This window comes from Plecotus auritus (genome assembly GCF_963455305.1).
Source record: "Plecotus auritus genome assembly, chromosome: 5".
Taxonomy (NCBI): Eukaryota; Metazoa; Chordata; class Mammalia; order Chiroptera; family Vespertilionidae; genus Plecotus; species Plecotus auritus.
Window position 1 is genome coordinate 48051496 of NC_137776.1, and position 17582 is coordinate 48069077.

Consider the following 17582-nt stretch of genomic DNA (forward strand, 5'->3'; position numbering starts at 1 on the left):
CAGCCCAGGTACTAAGGACACAAAGAGGTATGATATGATAGAAAGGGCACCAACTCTGGAATTAATATCTCATCAATTAAAATGGTTTTTAAAACCAAAGAAAAATTATGGAGGGTAAGAACTTGAAGCCAGTTCTCCAAGTTAGATCTAAGTACAGAGACTCCCAGTAAAGATTCCACTCCCCTCCTCCTTCCACTCCAGACCCAAACTGGCACCACCAGCCATAGATCTATGTACTGAGTTTGTCTCCAATCCCTACTTTCAACAGGACATTCTAGATGCTCCAACAGCCCCTTAAGAAACCAGAGAGAAGAACCATGTAGGTGTCCTTTTCCGAGTTAATTTTTCGCCCCAAATTTTAATTCTCACAGACCCATTCCCGAGACATGAGTAAAAACTAAAAACTGAAAAAGATGTAACAATCCTACATCCCGGGAAGGGTAATGATTGTCTACTGCCAAAATACAAGTGATAAAGGCATGAAAGAATGCTGAAAATTTGGCAGCAAAAATATTCTTTGAATCAACTAACCTGAAAGAAAGGATGGCTCTTCTCAAGACCTACAGAAGCCGAAGAAGCCACGATTTCTTTACAAATGCGAAATGACCTAACGTGCTCTCACCCATCTTTGTTGAGGTCCACCACTGCCACGTCGTAGCCAAAGGAAGAAGCCAGACCTTCTCCTTCAAATATGTGCTCGGGCAGAAGGTGTGCAGACTTCATGTCTCTTTTGAGCAAAACCACAGCTCCACTGTGATTGGCTCTCGGAGCACCAGATACAAAAGTGATGTCATCTTTAGAAACGATCCCTTTCCCTGAGTCCAAAGAAAAGCCTAGAAAAGCAAAATACAGCTCACATCAACTCTGTTTTAGAGGCATCGGATACTGGAAACTCCATCACCACTTGCTCCTTTTGCTTCCCACCCCTCTCCTTCGGACCCTCCCCACCAGCTATCACACTTAGGATATGAAGAGTCGCAGAGATATGACACAAGTACCAAGCAGCAGGCTATTTCACTGCTTTCTATGGAATATATTAAGACTTAAAGAAAAGAACCTGTGCTATTTAGCATCTGTCCAACTTGAATCATGAAGGATTCATTCATTGTAAGAATCAGTTTGAACCTTATTTTAATACTAGACCTGCGGTAAAAGGAGATCAAACCAGATACTAAATCATCATAGCAAACTGACATCAGATACACAGAGATACAACCTGATAGTATAATTGAGTGCATGTTGTGGGGTTCTGCTATAATAAATGATTAGTAATGTCCATACTCATCAATCCCCTTGGTAATCAGGCAAACACAAATGCCAACTTCAATACACCACAAGCAGCATTTCATTATTTTGAACCCACTTAGTTCTCAGACACAAACATGCAAACAAAACCATGATTGATGAGCCATAGCATTTGAGAACACATGTAAACAATAGAGGTGAGCAACGTATCATCTCTATCAATTTGTCAGGAGGGGGCGGAAAGCATTAGAACATCTCATCGTAAAGCGTCAGGTAGGACATCAGATTACAAATTCAAGATTTAATCGGGAGGCAAATATAAATGCCCATATCAAGACCATTCAAATTAAGCAAGTATTTCTACAGAGGCGAGGCAGAGTAGAGTAAGGCCACCCTTTTTTACTGGGTTTTACTTATGCAAAGTTTCACCACTACTGTTGCAGTTCTCAAACTGTGTGCAGTGAGTCGAGAAATAGGATGAGCCACCAGTTTAGAGCAGGGTGATCTAATCGAACCCAGCTCTGAAAACCATCTGGCGGCAGAGCCTCCCCCGCAGCATGCTTCTCGTGCGGGCTTCACTTGAAATGAAATAGAAAATAAAAAGATTTATGCTCTGTATGGATAAAAAAAAATGTTTTAAATGAGCATGACCAAGACAATTGATTTGTCATCTGGGAGATCACAAACCTAGGTAGCTATTCATCATCACGTCAGGGGACGTGTCGGGCTGCTCCCTGGGAGGCTGTGTTTTATAAACAAACTGATCGGGATCTGTGTAGGAAACGCTGGTCAAAAACAGCAGGCCTGTGCACGTGCGAGAAGTGGAAGAGATGGAAGAAAAAGCAATTATGCCGGGTAGGAGGCACCACGGCGACCACCGTGCTTGCTGGATGATGAGGCCACCGCAGCATCTGGCAAGCCACTCTCTCTGCCAGCTTCCAAAGCCTCAAGCAGATCATTTCATTCCTAAAACCCACTGATTTTCTTAAATGACAGATGCACAGACAGCATGGACAACTAAAATGTAACCGCACAAACTTGACTTTTTCCCCAGGCATCCACTTTTGAGGAAAGCCATTCTGAAAGCAACAAATGTGTCATACCCAAATGTCCTAATAGCAACTAAGCTTGTAAAATCCATGGGCCTCTATGCTAAAGACCAAAGCATTGGTTTCTTGCCTAGAGCCATGACAATTAAATGTTTCTCACCATAAACTTATCCTTGAATAAAGCATTTAAGAGAGGTTGTCTGTTAAAATATAATCAAATAAAGCATTGGTTTGTTGATAATATTTACCTTGAAAAACCATATTTAGTAACTGAGACTGAAAATTGCTTGGCCCTATGTCCTCTTCATGTCCTGCAAAGCCATTCACACACCCAGCAAGAGGGGCAATAATACTTATCTTACAATACTAGAAGCCCGATGCACGAAGATTTGTGCAAAAATGGGCTTTCCTTCCCCTGGCTGCTGGCACCGCCTTTGCTCTGGCCAGAGCAACCTTTCCACTCCGGCCCGGAGCCACCTTTCCACCTTCCCATGCTGCCCAGAGGCCCTGAGTGACTGGGATGGTGCGGAACGTCCAGCTGCTTGGCGCCTGTGTATGCAAATTAACCCACCATCTTGGTTGGGTTAATTTGCATACTCACTCCTAATTGGCTGGTGGGCGTCGCGAAGATACACTCAATTAGCATGTTATTCTTTTATTAGTGTAGAAGAAGATTGTTGAGAAGATCAAATGAGACCTGTAAAGCATTACATAGGTGCTTGACAAGTAGTTAAGTATAACTTTTCTCTTCCCTCTTCTGTGCCTTCACACCAAGTTTTTAATTTTTTATTTTAGGGGGGGAGGGAGTGTCTGAAAATTTTCATTAACAGTTCTGTTCGTACATACCTATATAATTAGAACTTATTTTTTAATGTTATTTTTCAATTAAGTTGACATTTAGAACAATTTCTTAAGAATGTATTTAACACATTATTTAGAATTATTCTTATATTTATTCCTATTTTTTTCTTTCCATTGTTCCAGGATTATCTTTGGCATATGGGTTCTTTTCTTTAAAAAAAAAAAAAATAGGTTACTATTTGGGTTTAGGAGATTTTTTACATTTTTTCCAAGAAATGCACAATAATTATTCTTTATGTCACTTCATACTAAGAATTAAAGCTTTTAAAAGCCTTTGTGTAATTACCATAATGCACATGAATAATTTAGGACCCCATTAGTAATGCAAACACGCCTTAGGAGTTAAGGAACGGGCACTTAGCCATAATCTGGGTGTCCCCACGCTACTTCAGCAAGTCCTGCTCAGCCTCGGCTGGGAGGCCCTGTGCCAACCCGCCAGGGCCCGGTGGCACGAGGCCCCAATCCAGAAGCAGGGCCAACCCCTGGAGAAAGGCAATCACAGCGGAAGGACCTGGGGGTCTTGACCTGCCACTTAAGAGTAACTTCATAAATGCGGCTCTTAGGAGCAGCTCTGGAGAGAGGCCCTGAAGGGAGAGGGGAGGCAGCTCAGCTCAGCTCACTGACATCCACGCGTTTATTCTCAGCTGCACGAACAGCCCTTTTCGGTTACAGAGGCCAACGTTGGCTCAGGAAACAGACGTCCATGCAGAGGACAGGCGATTTTAGGAGGAAGTAGGGTTCGTCCCCACTTGAGGGAGCCGAGGCCAGAAGGGAAGAATCCCAAGCCTCAGAACCACCAAGGCCTAAATCAAATCCCAGTCAGTGCAGCCGCAGGCCCCTGGCTCCACCTGATCTGTTCTCAGCCCAGAGGCCAAGGTCTCGGGAGAACAGTGTCCCCCAGAGGCCTCTGCAAAGGTAGGCGTGCCGTCTCCTCTCATTCCTACCTAAGTAACTGTTAGCAGGAACAGGAACTAGACTTTCATCATGGTCAGTCTCTCCACCAACTTCATAAGGCCCATCTTCAAAGATGTTCATGTCAAAAAAAGTGTTATTCTTTTGTTCTACACGAACAATCCCTAAAGGAATGAGATGGTAAAAAACAACAACAAAAAAGTGAAGATGAAGCAAAATAAAACAGGTGGATCCTAATAAAACATTTCTCATGTTATCACACTAAGTACAGCAAGAAAAGTTAGGAGAAAGAAAAGGCAGAAAAAAGAAATGACTTTTGAGGTTTTGAAATTAAAAAATCATGTTCATATAAATTTTTACGTCAAAGAAAGTTGTTCTAATAATAAAAAAAAAATGCCCCATGCATTCTCATGAATTATCTTTAAAATGCCATGAAAGTAGATGAAAATGAAAAGTTAGCTAAATCTACAGAAAACAATATTTTAAAAATGATATGAACCTGATGATACTTTACATTTTCTATAATCCAAAATTGTTACCTTCTTTACTATAGTGTAAAATGAAATTAATATTTTGATCTGTTCTTCACTTTAACCAATATTTCATTTTTTTAAATCCTTCATTAAAAAGATTTTCTACAAAAAACCCACTATGTGACTTTTTAAAAAGAGTAACCTTCTAAGTCAGGGTTAATAAAACAACAAGACATGTTTCCTGTAAATTAAAGCATACATAATTGCTGGGTGTTTTTATTGTTCTGTCTTATTATGTATGGCATCTGTTCTTCCTAAAATAAAACTACTTCTAAATTAAATGTGTTGTTTTGATTAGCTCGAAATAACCTAACAAATACCGTTATGGGAAAGATTCGATTGGGGGTAGTTTGGGGGGCAAAGGATACTCTGCCCAAGGTCACTGTGGATCACATACAGAGTAAGTGTTCTCAAGGGTTGTATCTAACAGGAATTTAAAAACTTGGAAGTTTTTTAATGGAAATGAAAAGTTTTCCTAAGTTTTTCCTGACTAACGAAAATGTTATAACATAAAATTTATTTTAATAACTTTCTTAAAATGTGGGCCATTCTTCTCCCTCCCCCTTCCCATGTCTCCTTTTACTACATCACAATAATTAAACAATACCATTAAACAACTTCTCTGCAAGTTATCTGAAATTATCATCTCAAAATTCCCTAATCTGCCATCTACCCTTCTAAGTCTATTAGCAAAAGACAGCCTTTTAAGATAGCATATAATGAAAGGAATGCCTATATTAAGACATTGTTATTTGTACATGACAGACTCAATTCTTACCAGTTTTCAGATCACTACCTTAAAATTAAGACTTTCAGCTTCATGAGAGGCATATATAAAACAGCAATACCACTAATGTTAAACTACTAGTGTTAATTATCATATACTTACAGAAAAAGTTAACTACTTGTATTAATGTAAATTGCTGGTGGAGAAAAAAAATCTCTTAAAACATATACTTGCACCATTGTTTGTTTTTGAAAGTCATATGATTCAGAGATTTTAATATCCTCCCCTACGTCTATAACTTACAAGCACATTGTAACACATTTTGTTTTAATTTAAAGTTTACCAAACCTTGGTGCATATCATAGAAATAATATAGTCTAATCTCTATTTCTATAAACACACGTCATACCTTTCCAGTTATAAGTTCCCGGGGCTCCAAATACAATGTAGTGAAAGTCTTTAGTAAAAGTGGCTGCTACACCTTGCTGGCAAGAACCAAACTTTTCATGGCCTCTCAGTCGGCCATCACAGAAACTCCAGTCTCCTCCATCCATCTCATCTTCAATCCTGAGGTTCTGACTCAGGACATAACACCTTCCAAAGATGTCTCGGGATTCCTGCTTTGTATTAACATGTTGTCTTTTCTCATATCGATGAGCACATGTCTGCAAACAGATGGAATAAAGTAGCCCACGCATGTCTACAAATCTTATGGTTTTCATTACAAATGGATACAACTGTCAATAATAAAAAGGATGTTAAATGTGCCCTCATCCTGGGATTGGATCCGAAACCAGTAAATCTTCCACCAAAGTGTCACTAAGAAGACCTTTATCCAGCCTATAGAAACCATAGGACTCCTGTCTTATTTTCACCCAAAGAATAATGTCCGATCTGAATACTGAATGCCAATCTGCAATGCACCGGTAATTTATTTATAAATGTAGCTGTCACATAAACAATGGAAACACCTTATTTCATTTTCTTAATTTAATTGGCTTCGTGGCTATATAAACCTTCACATCAGTATGTTTGTGAAAATAGCCTGTTGCAGAGGAGAGAAACCATGGGCATATTTTCACAGGAATCAGGCAAACATGGCCAAACCAGACATTTTCCTTTTACCCATACTACTCCCTTATAATCCTACATCCTAATTTATAACCTAAGCTCTGAGATAGTTTATCCTATAAGGCAGAGAGAACTACACTGCTGGGAGAGATGAAATCATCTCTACGGTTTTACAGGGTATTCAAAGCTGCACCCACACAATACAGGCTGAAAATACTTGACAACATCCAAGTCTATTTCCCATAATACCGCCCTCAATAGCAAAATTCAACGTCCAGTACATGCTCATTTTTTTCTCCAAATTCTATATACATTTGTTATAGCAATCGTATTTTGAAGGAGACACAGAAAGATCATCATACTCCGGCCCGGGGGTCACTTCCAAGGTCACCCAGCATAATCCATCTAACAGACCCTCTCATTTTCGCTACCACTTCTACTTGAAGAAGTTCAGAATAAATCATGGGAGTTTAAAAAATCTGACCTTCCTTTCCATGACCATTCCCATATTTTTTATACCTCACCTATAAAAGCTACATGGTTCCCGGGACAATGTCCAGCTTGCTTTGCTTTTTTTATTCTAAGACCATCTAGAGTTTGAGATACCCAATAGAATTTTGTTAATAAGTTCTTTGAATTGGAATGTTCTAAAGAAAAGCACTGCTGTGCTCACTGCGGTAAGCCGGGCACTCAGACACGGTGAAATGAACACGCTCCTCTACTCACCACCACTTTGCCGCCGGGACCCTGGCTCTGTACAGTGACCCCCATCCACTGATCTTCCTTGCTCTCCGAGGAAGGGTCGGCTGTGGAAAGCAGCACAGGTTACACAGTTAGGACTTCAACGTGACTGTCACAGGCAATGAACCAATAGATGAACAAAAACACAAGAAACTGTTTCTAAACAGCATTGACTCCAAGCATAACTACTTAGTAAATTCAGCTACTCAGTCCAGAAAAATTACTTCTCATCTTAATAAAACAGATGGGTGATTGCTGGTAAGGCTCTTGCATAAAATTCTTTACACAAAATACACAGGCTTACCAGGTGGCCCTTCGCCCTCTGACACCTAGTGTCCCCAGTACAGAGAGGTATTTGAAAATTTAAGACTTCCAGCTTCCAAAATCCAACTACCATCCAAACTAACAGAAAGTGTACGCTTCTCTACACACTCCCAAATCTGCTACATACAGCATGAGCTGTTCTTTTCTTTACTGGAGTCGGGAAGATAAGACCTCAGGTTTCTATTGTATTTTTCTATCGATGCCAAGAAAGAAAGGGGTATATTTCCTTTCACTCCTTCTGCCCCCCAAAAAGAAAGACACCGTAAATACCACCATGTGCTCATTTCAATATCAATTTGAACCTACTGTATGACCTTCTATACAAATTTTTGCCCTTCCTGCATGGCAGGCAACAATTTTCAATCTGGAATCGTTACAAAACTATGGAAACTAAACAACTTCAAGTAGACAGAAGGGAAATGCCAAAATGTTAAAAAAAAAGCGATTCTGTCTACATTACCAGTGGGTTTTCTTTTTTTAAAATATATTTTATTGATTTTTTACAGAGAGGAAGGGAGAGGGATAGAGAGTTAGAAACATCTATGAGAGAGAAACATCGATCAGCTGCCTCCTGCATACCCCCTACTGGGGACGTGCCCGCAACCAAGGTACATGCCCTGGACCGGAATCGAACCTGGGACACTTCAGTCCGCAGGCCAACCCTCTATCCACTGAGCCAAACTGGTTAGGGCACCAGTGGGTTTTCTTTATAGGTCGCTGCCATTTACAAGTTTCCCATAATTAACATGTATTATTTTCTAATCAGAAAAAAAGTCATTTCTAAAAGATGAAAAAGCAAGAGAAGAACATAAAAATAACACATGAATCTGCAAAACTACTCAGACCACGTATGTCAAATTAGGTTTGGTTGGAGCTTCTCAGTCGCTAATAATTGCTCTGCCCAAAATACAGTCCTCACAAAACAAGTCTCTACCTGAGACAGCAGGGCAAATTTTACCCATGTTGGTCAGCTCTCATTTCAGAGAGATCTGAAATTTAAAATCGGCTTTCTCCCAAATACTTAACAGCAAGTGAGAACTTTTGGCTGCTATGTACAAGACATGCACATTCAATTCTCTTTCCTGCTCTCAATTCAGCTTTTCAACAGCCTCCTGTAGAACTTGAACACGTCACTAGGTGGCAGCATCAATACACTGTATAAGGGCTAGGAGGAGCAGCAATACTCAATGGGACTTGGAAAATAGTAAATGTTTTCAGGGCAAACAAGGAACAGTTAAGGCTGATGCAATTAAAAGTGGCCCTCTCTCCAAGAATGCATGCTGGTCCCCCTTTCCTTCCTCATGGAAAGGGCAAGTGGGGTACCAAGGAGCTGGCTGGCCCAGGGAACACTGAGTGAGCACAGAACACACCATCGTTGTCAAATTCAATCCGTGTGCACGGGTCCCGAGAGGTGATGTCGCAGCTGTACAAGCCACCTGTCCGGTTGGCCCTCTGCAGCGGAAGGGCCACTGCCCGAGGGGCCCCCACCAGCAACCTGTGGACAAAACAGAGAATTGGAGCTGTGAGTTTAATACATCTCAGTGAGTCAGTACCGAGATATTGGGCTTGTTCTTTGTCAAGGAGCCCACCAAGTCTCTGCAGCTTCGGCAGGGAGGGGGAGCAAAGGTCGAGTCCTGTGACCACAGCACATACACATGCAACTCCTAACAAGTCAAGCACGAGGAGAGGGGCTGTTGAAACCAAACAAAAGATCCGTCCACCTCTCCCACCTCCCCTAGCAGCAGCAGCAGCAGCTCGCTCCCGAGTTCCATCTAAAAGACACTTTTCGGAGAACATGAGCCCTTCACCTACGCCCAGGACATCCTATGGAACTCAACAGACAAAACCAACAGCCTCACAATGGAAGGGGGGAAACGGCCACATTCAACATAACAAGTGACAGAAAAATGTCAATTTCTAACATGTACTGTGTCTTCCTGCAGTATTTGTCAAAGGTAATTTTTACTATGCCCTAGATTTCAGCTTCTGTATTGTTAAGTGAGTTAAACAAGAAAGCTATTAGACTGGCGGGGCTCTGATGTCACGGTGGCCTACGTGAGGGAAAAAAAAAAAAAATCTAAGCTTGTAAATGTCAAGGTTACCAAATCAAGCCTAAGGACAAACAATCACAAACAGCCAATGAGGCTTTAATCTATATTTGATCAAGCACTGTCCTTTCTTTGCTTCCTTGCTTTTCTGTATCAATCTTCCCCCCGCTCCTATTGGTGGAGCACTAACCTCTTCCATTTTGGCGATGTGAACCCATTTTTGCTCAAATAAGCTTGTAAACATTTTAATATGCACCAGTTTATTTTTTAACATTACTGATTTAGCACCTACCCTTTGCCCAAGAGAAAACTCAATGAATTCCTCTCTTTTGCACTTGTTGGCCTCTTTCCCCATCAGTTCTTACTAATCTTGGCAATCTTACCATCTCCGACAAACTCCTCCACTATCACCTGATCAGTATTGCACAAAGGATTCAGGGAGGGTCTGGGTGGTTCCGTGTATGTACTAGACATCATAATATTGCTTCTTTCTTCCCACCCGGGGTTCTTGCTATCTCCTGTAAGAGGGGCCCCTAACCCAAACACACAATCCTCAAAATCTCACTGTTTCACAGACAGGAGGGATCCTTGGAGACCCCACAACCTTTCTGCCGGGTTCCCTTTGCTAATGCTCTTTACTCACCAGCAGTTTTACAATCTTTGGGATCTGGCTGACTGGTGGGGACAAACGCTTCAAGAAAGAACACACACCTGACTAGACCGAGAGAAATGAGGCTGGAACTGAGGAAAAGAGCCGAGAAAACTAATATGAACAAACCACAAATTCCCCCACACAGAAAACAGGCCACTCCCGGCCTTCAAGAAATCCACAAACCTTAGATACAGAAGCAAAAAAAAAAAAAAAAAAAAAAATCAACCCACAAACCAAACAGTCCCCTACCACTTCTGCCTCTGCTGTGAACCCACTGAAGGATTTAATGAATTTTTATTTTAACCAATGCAATGCAGTGGGTGCAACAGTTAGAAAATGCACTCAGGAAAGAGGGGAACCAGGCTGTGCCAGTGAAGCAGGGTCTTACAGACTGAGTGAGGCTTGACTCACGTGGGAACATGTATCCCTAACACCATCGTTCCTCCCAGGCCCCTGCACGGTGGCCCAGTCAGCCGCCTCCTCCAATCCTCCCTACCCTTTGAAGGGACAAAACGAATCACACCAAAGTTCAGACCTGGAACTGAGTCTGAGCAGGACCGAGGCAGAGTCTTTGGTGCCTGGAACTTCTTAGCAAAGGCAAGGCCAAGAGCCACAGGGGTCTCCATTCATGTCCATGATCCCAGGAGCTCTGACAAAGAGCTGAGAGGTGAACTGGCCTGGACTGTGAGCAAACAAGCTCAATTACCTGGCAGATGTGAGGATGGAACCCTGTCCCAGGTCCTGGCAGGGATAAGCAAGTTGTGGGGGTCAGAATCACAGAGCCACGAGGTGTGAGCACTGGAAGCACAGAGAGCACATTCAGCCTCCGGCTATCCAGATGGAGAACGGGGAGACCTGTGGAAGGAGGGCGATTGCTCTGCCTTAAGATCTCACAACTAGTTGGGAGCCAAGACAAAAATGACTTTGGAGCAATGTTTTTTTCCTCCGTCCTTTTAAAAGGCTTCCTAGGAAATAGAACGCAGGACGTTTAGGCATTTACCACCCGCTGAAAGGGCAAACCCTACCCAGATGAAACACTGAAATAAGACCTGCACTGTATGCAAGACTCAATGCGGGAAGGCAGCGCCACAGCACGACTGCAGTGGGTGGGGTGAAGATCGGGGAAGAGATTTCCTGTAAAGGCAACCAACTCCGACCGGAAGGCTAGGAGCAGCCCAGAGTTCCAAGATTATTACTGTGTCTCCTCTGACCGACTCGTCTCCTCCTCATCCACGCCCAAGGAGGCTGGCAACCTACCTGGGGCAGGTATGGGGCCTGTTGTTTCCTGTGTACTGTACTTGCTCATTCCTTCGCTTATTCACTCCACAAACACTCAAGAGCCTCCTAGGACGAATAAGGACTCATCCCCTCCCCTTCCTGCCAAACTGTCCCTTGTGGAGCCAGATCCATAAGCTGGTCATTAAACCACAGGAAGGTAGAGGAAAGGCGAGGGCGGGCCAGAGTGCTGTGCGCAGCCAGAGGAGGGCGCCAAAGCCTGCCTGGGAGGAAGGTGTCACCCAGAGGTACGGGTGGCGCTGGAGGGGCCAGGTGAGGAGCATCGAGCCAGAGGGAAGGCTGAGAGGGAAGGAGCCAGAGGAATAGGAGTGATGAGATGGAGCCCGCAGAGCCCCACACTTCCGCTGCCTGTTGTGCCCTGCAGGAGACAGGTGTTTCCTTGCGTCGTGTTGTTTAAAAAGCTGCAGAGATTGTTCCATTTACAGAGCAGCACTTCCTCCAGCCCCTTTTCTCTTGGCTGCGTCCTAGGGTTTCTCCCTACTTGGTACACCGCCATCTTCCACTGAGTCCCTTACCCTTGTGGCTAAGGCGCCACCTGGGGTGGAAGAAGGCAGGGGTGCTCTGTGACCTCAGGCCCAGGCCCCAGCAGCCAGAGGAGGAAAAGCAGACGGTCATGGGGGAAGGGGGTGTCCCTGGGACCACACATACAGGAAAATCAGTAAAACAATGATGGGGGAGGGGTTACGTCAGATAAAATCAGAGTCATGGGAAAGGTAAGGAAGCACCTTATTGGGAGAACCCAGTCACCCCAACCAAACTCAACAACTGGCAATCCTCAAGGTGAAGCTAAAGCTGCCCTCTCTGGTTCAAGAAATAAGCAAACTCTTCATTCTGCTTAGAACCAGCCTTCATCACAGGAGGACACAGCCATTAGCTGAGGCTGCGTCTGGCAAGAACAAATCAAAAACAGAGCTGTGTCCAGTCAATGACACGGTCCCTGGTGCAACCCATCTACTTCCTACCCCAAGTCCTTCAGGACCCTGGTCTACGCTGTCCGGCACAAAGCCAGCTCCTGAGCCAGCAGGGAGGGCGCAGCTCCAGGAGGGACAGCCTGCATCTAGGGGACCCCCGGGCCACACCAAAACCCAGTTTCTGCTCAAACCCCAGCTTTCTTCCCTTTGCCCCCAATGCCCTTTGATGCTGGATTCAGAGTGAGCAGCGGGCATCTCTGGGCACCACCACAAGATACCCACAGCAGCTCCTGGCACCCAGGCAGCAGCTGCCGGCTGTTCAGCTCAGTTCTCTGAAGAAGCACGCAATAGCAGCTGCTCTTAGTACTGGCCCACCCAGTACGTATGGAGGAATTCAGAGCTACAGTAACAACCCACGTTCAGCGTGACAGGGACTCAGCGATATAAATTATGGCCTCCAACGGGAAGTAGTGGAAATGAACAGAACAGTGTCTAAGAAGCCTATTTCCATATCAGTCCAAAGGAAAACTGCATCAAGGAAGGATAAGAATTTGGGTTTGAATGAAGATAGTTTTAGATACCAAAGGAACAGGAAAAATTATTTCTGAAATTGCTTTCCACAGGGCAGTGGACAATGACCTCCACTATTTTAAAGCGGTACTGACATAAAAGCTGCCTGGGGATTCCAACATATTGAAAACCCACATTTAGAAGACAGAACAAGCCCTAGCTGGTTTGACTCAGTGGACAGAGCGTCAGCCAGCAGACTGAAGGGCCCTGGGTTCAATTCCAGTCAAGGGCACATACCTGGGTTGCGGGCTCGATCTCTGGCCCTGGTCAGGGCACATGCAGGAGGTAACCAGTCAATGTTTCTCACATCGGTGTTTCTCTCTCTCTGTCTCCCCCTTCCTTCCACTCTCTCTAAAACTCAATGGAAAGAATATCCTCGGGTGAGGATAAAAAAATAGAATACAGGACAAAACTGATGAGGAATAAAATTTGAAATAGTAAAATGCAATGTAGAAGGCTAACTACACAAGTGAGACTGTAACTGAGAATATTATATCAATTCAAGTCTTTGAGTCTAGATCAGAATTCTCGGCACAAAGATTCAGAATTCCCTATCATGCCAGTAGCCACAAGGTTATTTCAACAAACTTCTTCAAATACGCCACACTCCTGTTTCCTATAGTCAAGTTCTCACCCAATTAGCATACTTTTATATAACTACTTCAACCAGAAGTCTTAAATACCAGGGCACTTTCCAAACTCTGGGGACAATAGCAGCTTTGCTTCATTGTTTTTGGCAATAATTCATTTCCTCAAGGATTAAAGAGCCTGCCTCGAGACATGCAACTTTGTCTCAGGAAACATGAAATATTGCTTTATTAGAACAAGGACACTATTATTGCTTAATTTAAAACACAGCCTTCTTAGTTTGTCCAAATTAAGCCTTAAAAGATTAGAAGATGGCATTAACCATTTCAACTGTTACCTCTTCATTTAAACCCATCTTCAATGTAATTTTTTTTAATTTTTGTTAAAGTAAAAAATACAAATAAAAAAGAAAGAACTTACAATGGAAAGCAACTGATTCCAAATTCATCCCAATCCCCACTCTATGGGCAAAGTTTTTTTGTTTTTTTTGTTTAAATTTCTGAATTTATTTTTAACTCTAGATATTGTTTATACATTTATTTCTTGATATATCAGCTTTAAGCAGTACTTGTTGACCCCACAATATGAAAAGAACTTTAAACTACTTGCTGTTTTGTCTATGTTTAATAACTATATTACTTTAGTTGTTCTACTTGCTACCCTTTAAGTTTTAAATAATGTATGTTAACCTCTACTTTTCCCTTCATTAACTTCTAACACAACCTCTCCATTCCCCAGGCAGTGACATAACGCTATCAGCAATCTAACCCTTTCTCCCAAACTTTCCTCTTGGTTTCTCCAAGACCAATTGTCCATTAGCTATACTTTTACATTATTATCAGAGCCATTACCACTTACATTTTGTCATGTGACCACAATTCGGTCATCTGTTCTTTAACGCCAACAGGTAAATATTATTCAGTGCTGAACCAAACTGCACTGAAATGATCCTCTTATCTGAGACCAGTATCAGAAGCCCTTGACCTCAAAGGAAACCGTTCCGAGCATCAAGGTCAGACTAATCTTACATTCTATCAGTTGGTGTACTTCGCATCTGGACCATGACTTTTGCTCTTCGTGGCTTTCCCTTCTCATTGCCTTTCCTTCTCCTTACATCGTTTATTCTAGCCTCGGTCTTTCCTGCGCTCCCAGTCGTACCTGCATGGAACTGGGACCGCCTCTGTCCCAGTTTCCTTCTCAGAGCCCTTGCACTCCTGCACCACCCAGATTGCTCCTCTAGGCCTGCTGCACAGGGTCCTCCTGGGACTTCCCTCCCTGCCCTCCTGGCTTGACCTGCTTTGACCTGGGTTCCCACATTGTCCTCTTATTTGAATTACTTCCTTAAATAACACCCTAAGGAACACTATATGAAAGGTAAACCGAGTCCCTGCATAGACAAAAATGTCATTATCCCACTCTCCACAGCTAGGTAGTCTGGGTATAGGACACTAGGGCAAAACATTTTCTTTTATGTTAACACCCTAATTTATTCTAGTATCCAGCGATGCCGATAAAATTCTGATGTAAGTCCAATTTTCGTTTCTTTGAGGGTGACTTTGAGGCTCTCCACTTTGCCCTAGGTGTTCTGAACAGCAGGACAGTGTCTGTGCGGGAGCCTTTATTCGCTCACTGGGCACTGTGTGGCCTCTCTCAGTGTATAGACTCAGCACATCACTTTCCAGGAAACACCCACCCTGCACTGATCATTTCCCTCAGTCCATTATCTTTGGATGAATCTACCTTCTCTCTCTTTTTCTTGCCCTCTCTGTGGTTCTGAGATTTTTCAACTTTATTTTCCAGTACTTCTATTTTAAATTTCAATTAAATTTAAATCCAATAAAAATGTAAATGTCAGCACTTATAATCTCCAAAAGCTTTTTATTCTGATTGTGCCATTCACATAATGCACTCTATTCTTATTTTGTGAATTTAGTATGTTCTCAAAGTTCTGAGTATTTTAGTATTTTACCTGGAGGTCTCTCCTCCCCAGTTCTCTTCCTGTCCCTGGATCATCTGTTTCTTTCCGTTTTTCTGTTGGTTACTTCAGTCACCTTTTCTGCTGCCAGCTCTAATCCTTGGTTCTCCTGTTGGCTGTTGTATGAAAAGGCCGCTTTCTGGCTGGGTCTCAGCAGAGCAGGAGTTCTGAAAGGGAGCTCTGGGAGGGGCCTGCTGCCAGAGGTTTTCACTTTAGGCTCAGCGGGTAGGGAGCTGTTTTCAGACTGCAGGCCACTCCTCTAACGCTGGAGGAGAAAGGCTTCATCCTTGGGGTGCCAGCATTCACACTAGGAACCCTACCCTTTTTGAAAACAACGTCACTGCCTCCCTCGCCTCTTCTACAGGAACCCATTCTTTTTTACTTTTATAATTGAGTTATAACTGACTTAAGCTTTGTAAAACATGCACATGTCAACATTTCCATCCCTCTCCCTGCCAAAGAAGTGTTACGGTTTTTGTTTTGTTTCTGGCTAGAATAATAAATGCCAGCAGCCTGTACTCTGCAGAGGTAGTGGACAAGGGTGTCATGTGGCATCTGTGGACCTCCACAGAGACCTTCCGTTCCAGAGCCACGCCTCCTCACAAGGCTCCGCCTCACTGATGACCCCCAGGTGGTCACAGGGGAGAACCCCCTCCTTTCTCAGTCCCCACCTGATTGTGACTCCTTCCTTCAGTAAGGTCAAAGCAGAGCCCATCTGCTTTCTGCCTGTCGGTCATCTCCCAGCCACTACAGGGCCCTGAGGAGCCTGGAGGAAGTACACCCAGAGTACCACCTGGAACCCCAAGTCAAAATCCAATTTCTTGAGGGAATCAGATTTTCATCGAAGCCTAGTTCCCCCACAGTTGAAGGTGAATGTCCTTCCCAGCTGTTACCACATCTCTTCAGCATTGCTACCACCCCTCATACGCCAGGTGCAGGCCTACACACGTGAGACTCCTTCCACAGGAAAAAATCCAAAAAAGGTGTGCTGTTTTGCCACTTTGTGTATTTAGACTTTTATGATGTAGATGAAATAGTTGATTGACAACATTTGATCATTTATATAAAAGTGTAAAATAACATTATATTAAACATTCACTTAAAATAGCTTTATTTGTATTTCATGAAGTGGTTTTATTCAAACTTCCTATGTTTCTTTGACATTACTTCCTAAAAGCAATGTCTGAGCCAGTTTTCCAGAGCACTTCCAGGACATGTTCAAGTTTATAACAATATCCAAGATGTGCAATCAGGATGTCAAGTCCTAAAGAAACGTTACTAAATGGAGGCAAAGAAATTTAGGCTCACTTCTTTAAATCAATTTATTGTATTTAAAATATTTGAAACCAAATTTAACCTCTTTCCGCATTACAACTAATTATGGTCCTTTTAGGCTAATGTGTTTATAACAAACAGAACTTTGTGGTTCACAATAAAGTAATCAAGAGGGCAGCTGTCACAGGAGAATGGTTTTATAAGGCTCAGATATAAGGCAGAATCATTTTGGGGTGAAAAGAAATCTTGCCTTATATTCAAGGGTGTGCAGAAAAGAGCTCTTCAATGAAGACCCCCAGATCGGAGAACATGGCGCTTTGGACAGACATCGTGAGAAAGGCCCTGGGCCACGCCGTCTCTCCTGGAAGCTAGGCTCTTCTGCACAAAGGCCATGTTGTACTGCGCCAGTTTTGGTCATCGGACTATCCACGAAGCACAGAGTGGTTCAAGCCTCCAGCCAGGCTGACCATACATACAAGCTCCCCAGGTCAGTCCTGGCTCACACCTTTGTCCTGGGCCCCCTTTCATTCTCAAAAAATGCCTGAGTGTGGAAGCCACATTACACCGTCACCCCAGCCTCAGATATAAAGCTGGCGAAGGAACGGACTCATGCAGCCGCTTGAATGTAATGCTGCCCTGCTTGGCATTTCCATGGAGTGGCCGGATTTGGCCGTGGATTCACAGGCACTGTGAGTGCTTCGGCCTGGGAGGCCCTGTGCTCAATCTCCACATGAGCAGCCTGCCTGGTCACCAAGCTCCACCGGCTTTATGAGAGCCTGCCTCCCCAACCAGGGACTCTCTAGT

At 43.4% G+C, this 17582-nt stretch overlaps 1 protein-coding gene across 2 annotated transcripts in view; it reads right to left on the minus strand.

Moving 5' to 3' along the window:
• ITGA6 (integrin subunit alpha 6) overlaps window positions 1-17582 on the minus strand; it is a 71819-nt gene that overhangs the window by 32659 nt on the left and 21578 nt on the right. For both annotated transcript variants that reach the window (XM_080668447.1, XM_080668448.1), the window contains exons 2-6: window positions 8834-8958; window positions 7125-7204; window positions 5737-5992; window positions 4100-4231; window positions 623-833 (exon numbers count right to left, since the gene is read on the minus strand). In XM_080668447.1, coding sequence (XP_080524573.1) covers window positions 623-833; window positions 4100-4231; window positions 5737-5992; window positions 7125-7204; window positions 8834-8958 — 804 coding nt within the window. The remainder of the gene's footprint in view (window positions 1-622; window positions 834-4099; window positions 4232-5736; window positions 5993-7124; window positions 7205-8833; window positions 8959-17582) is intronic.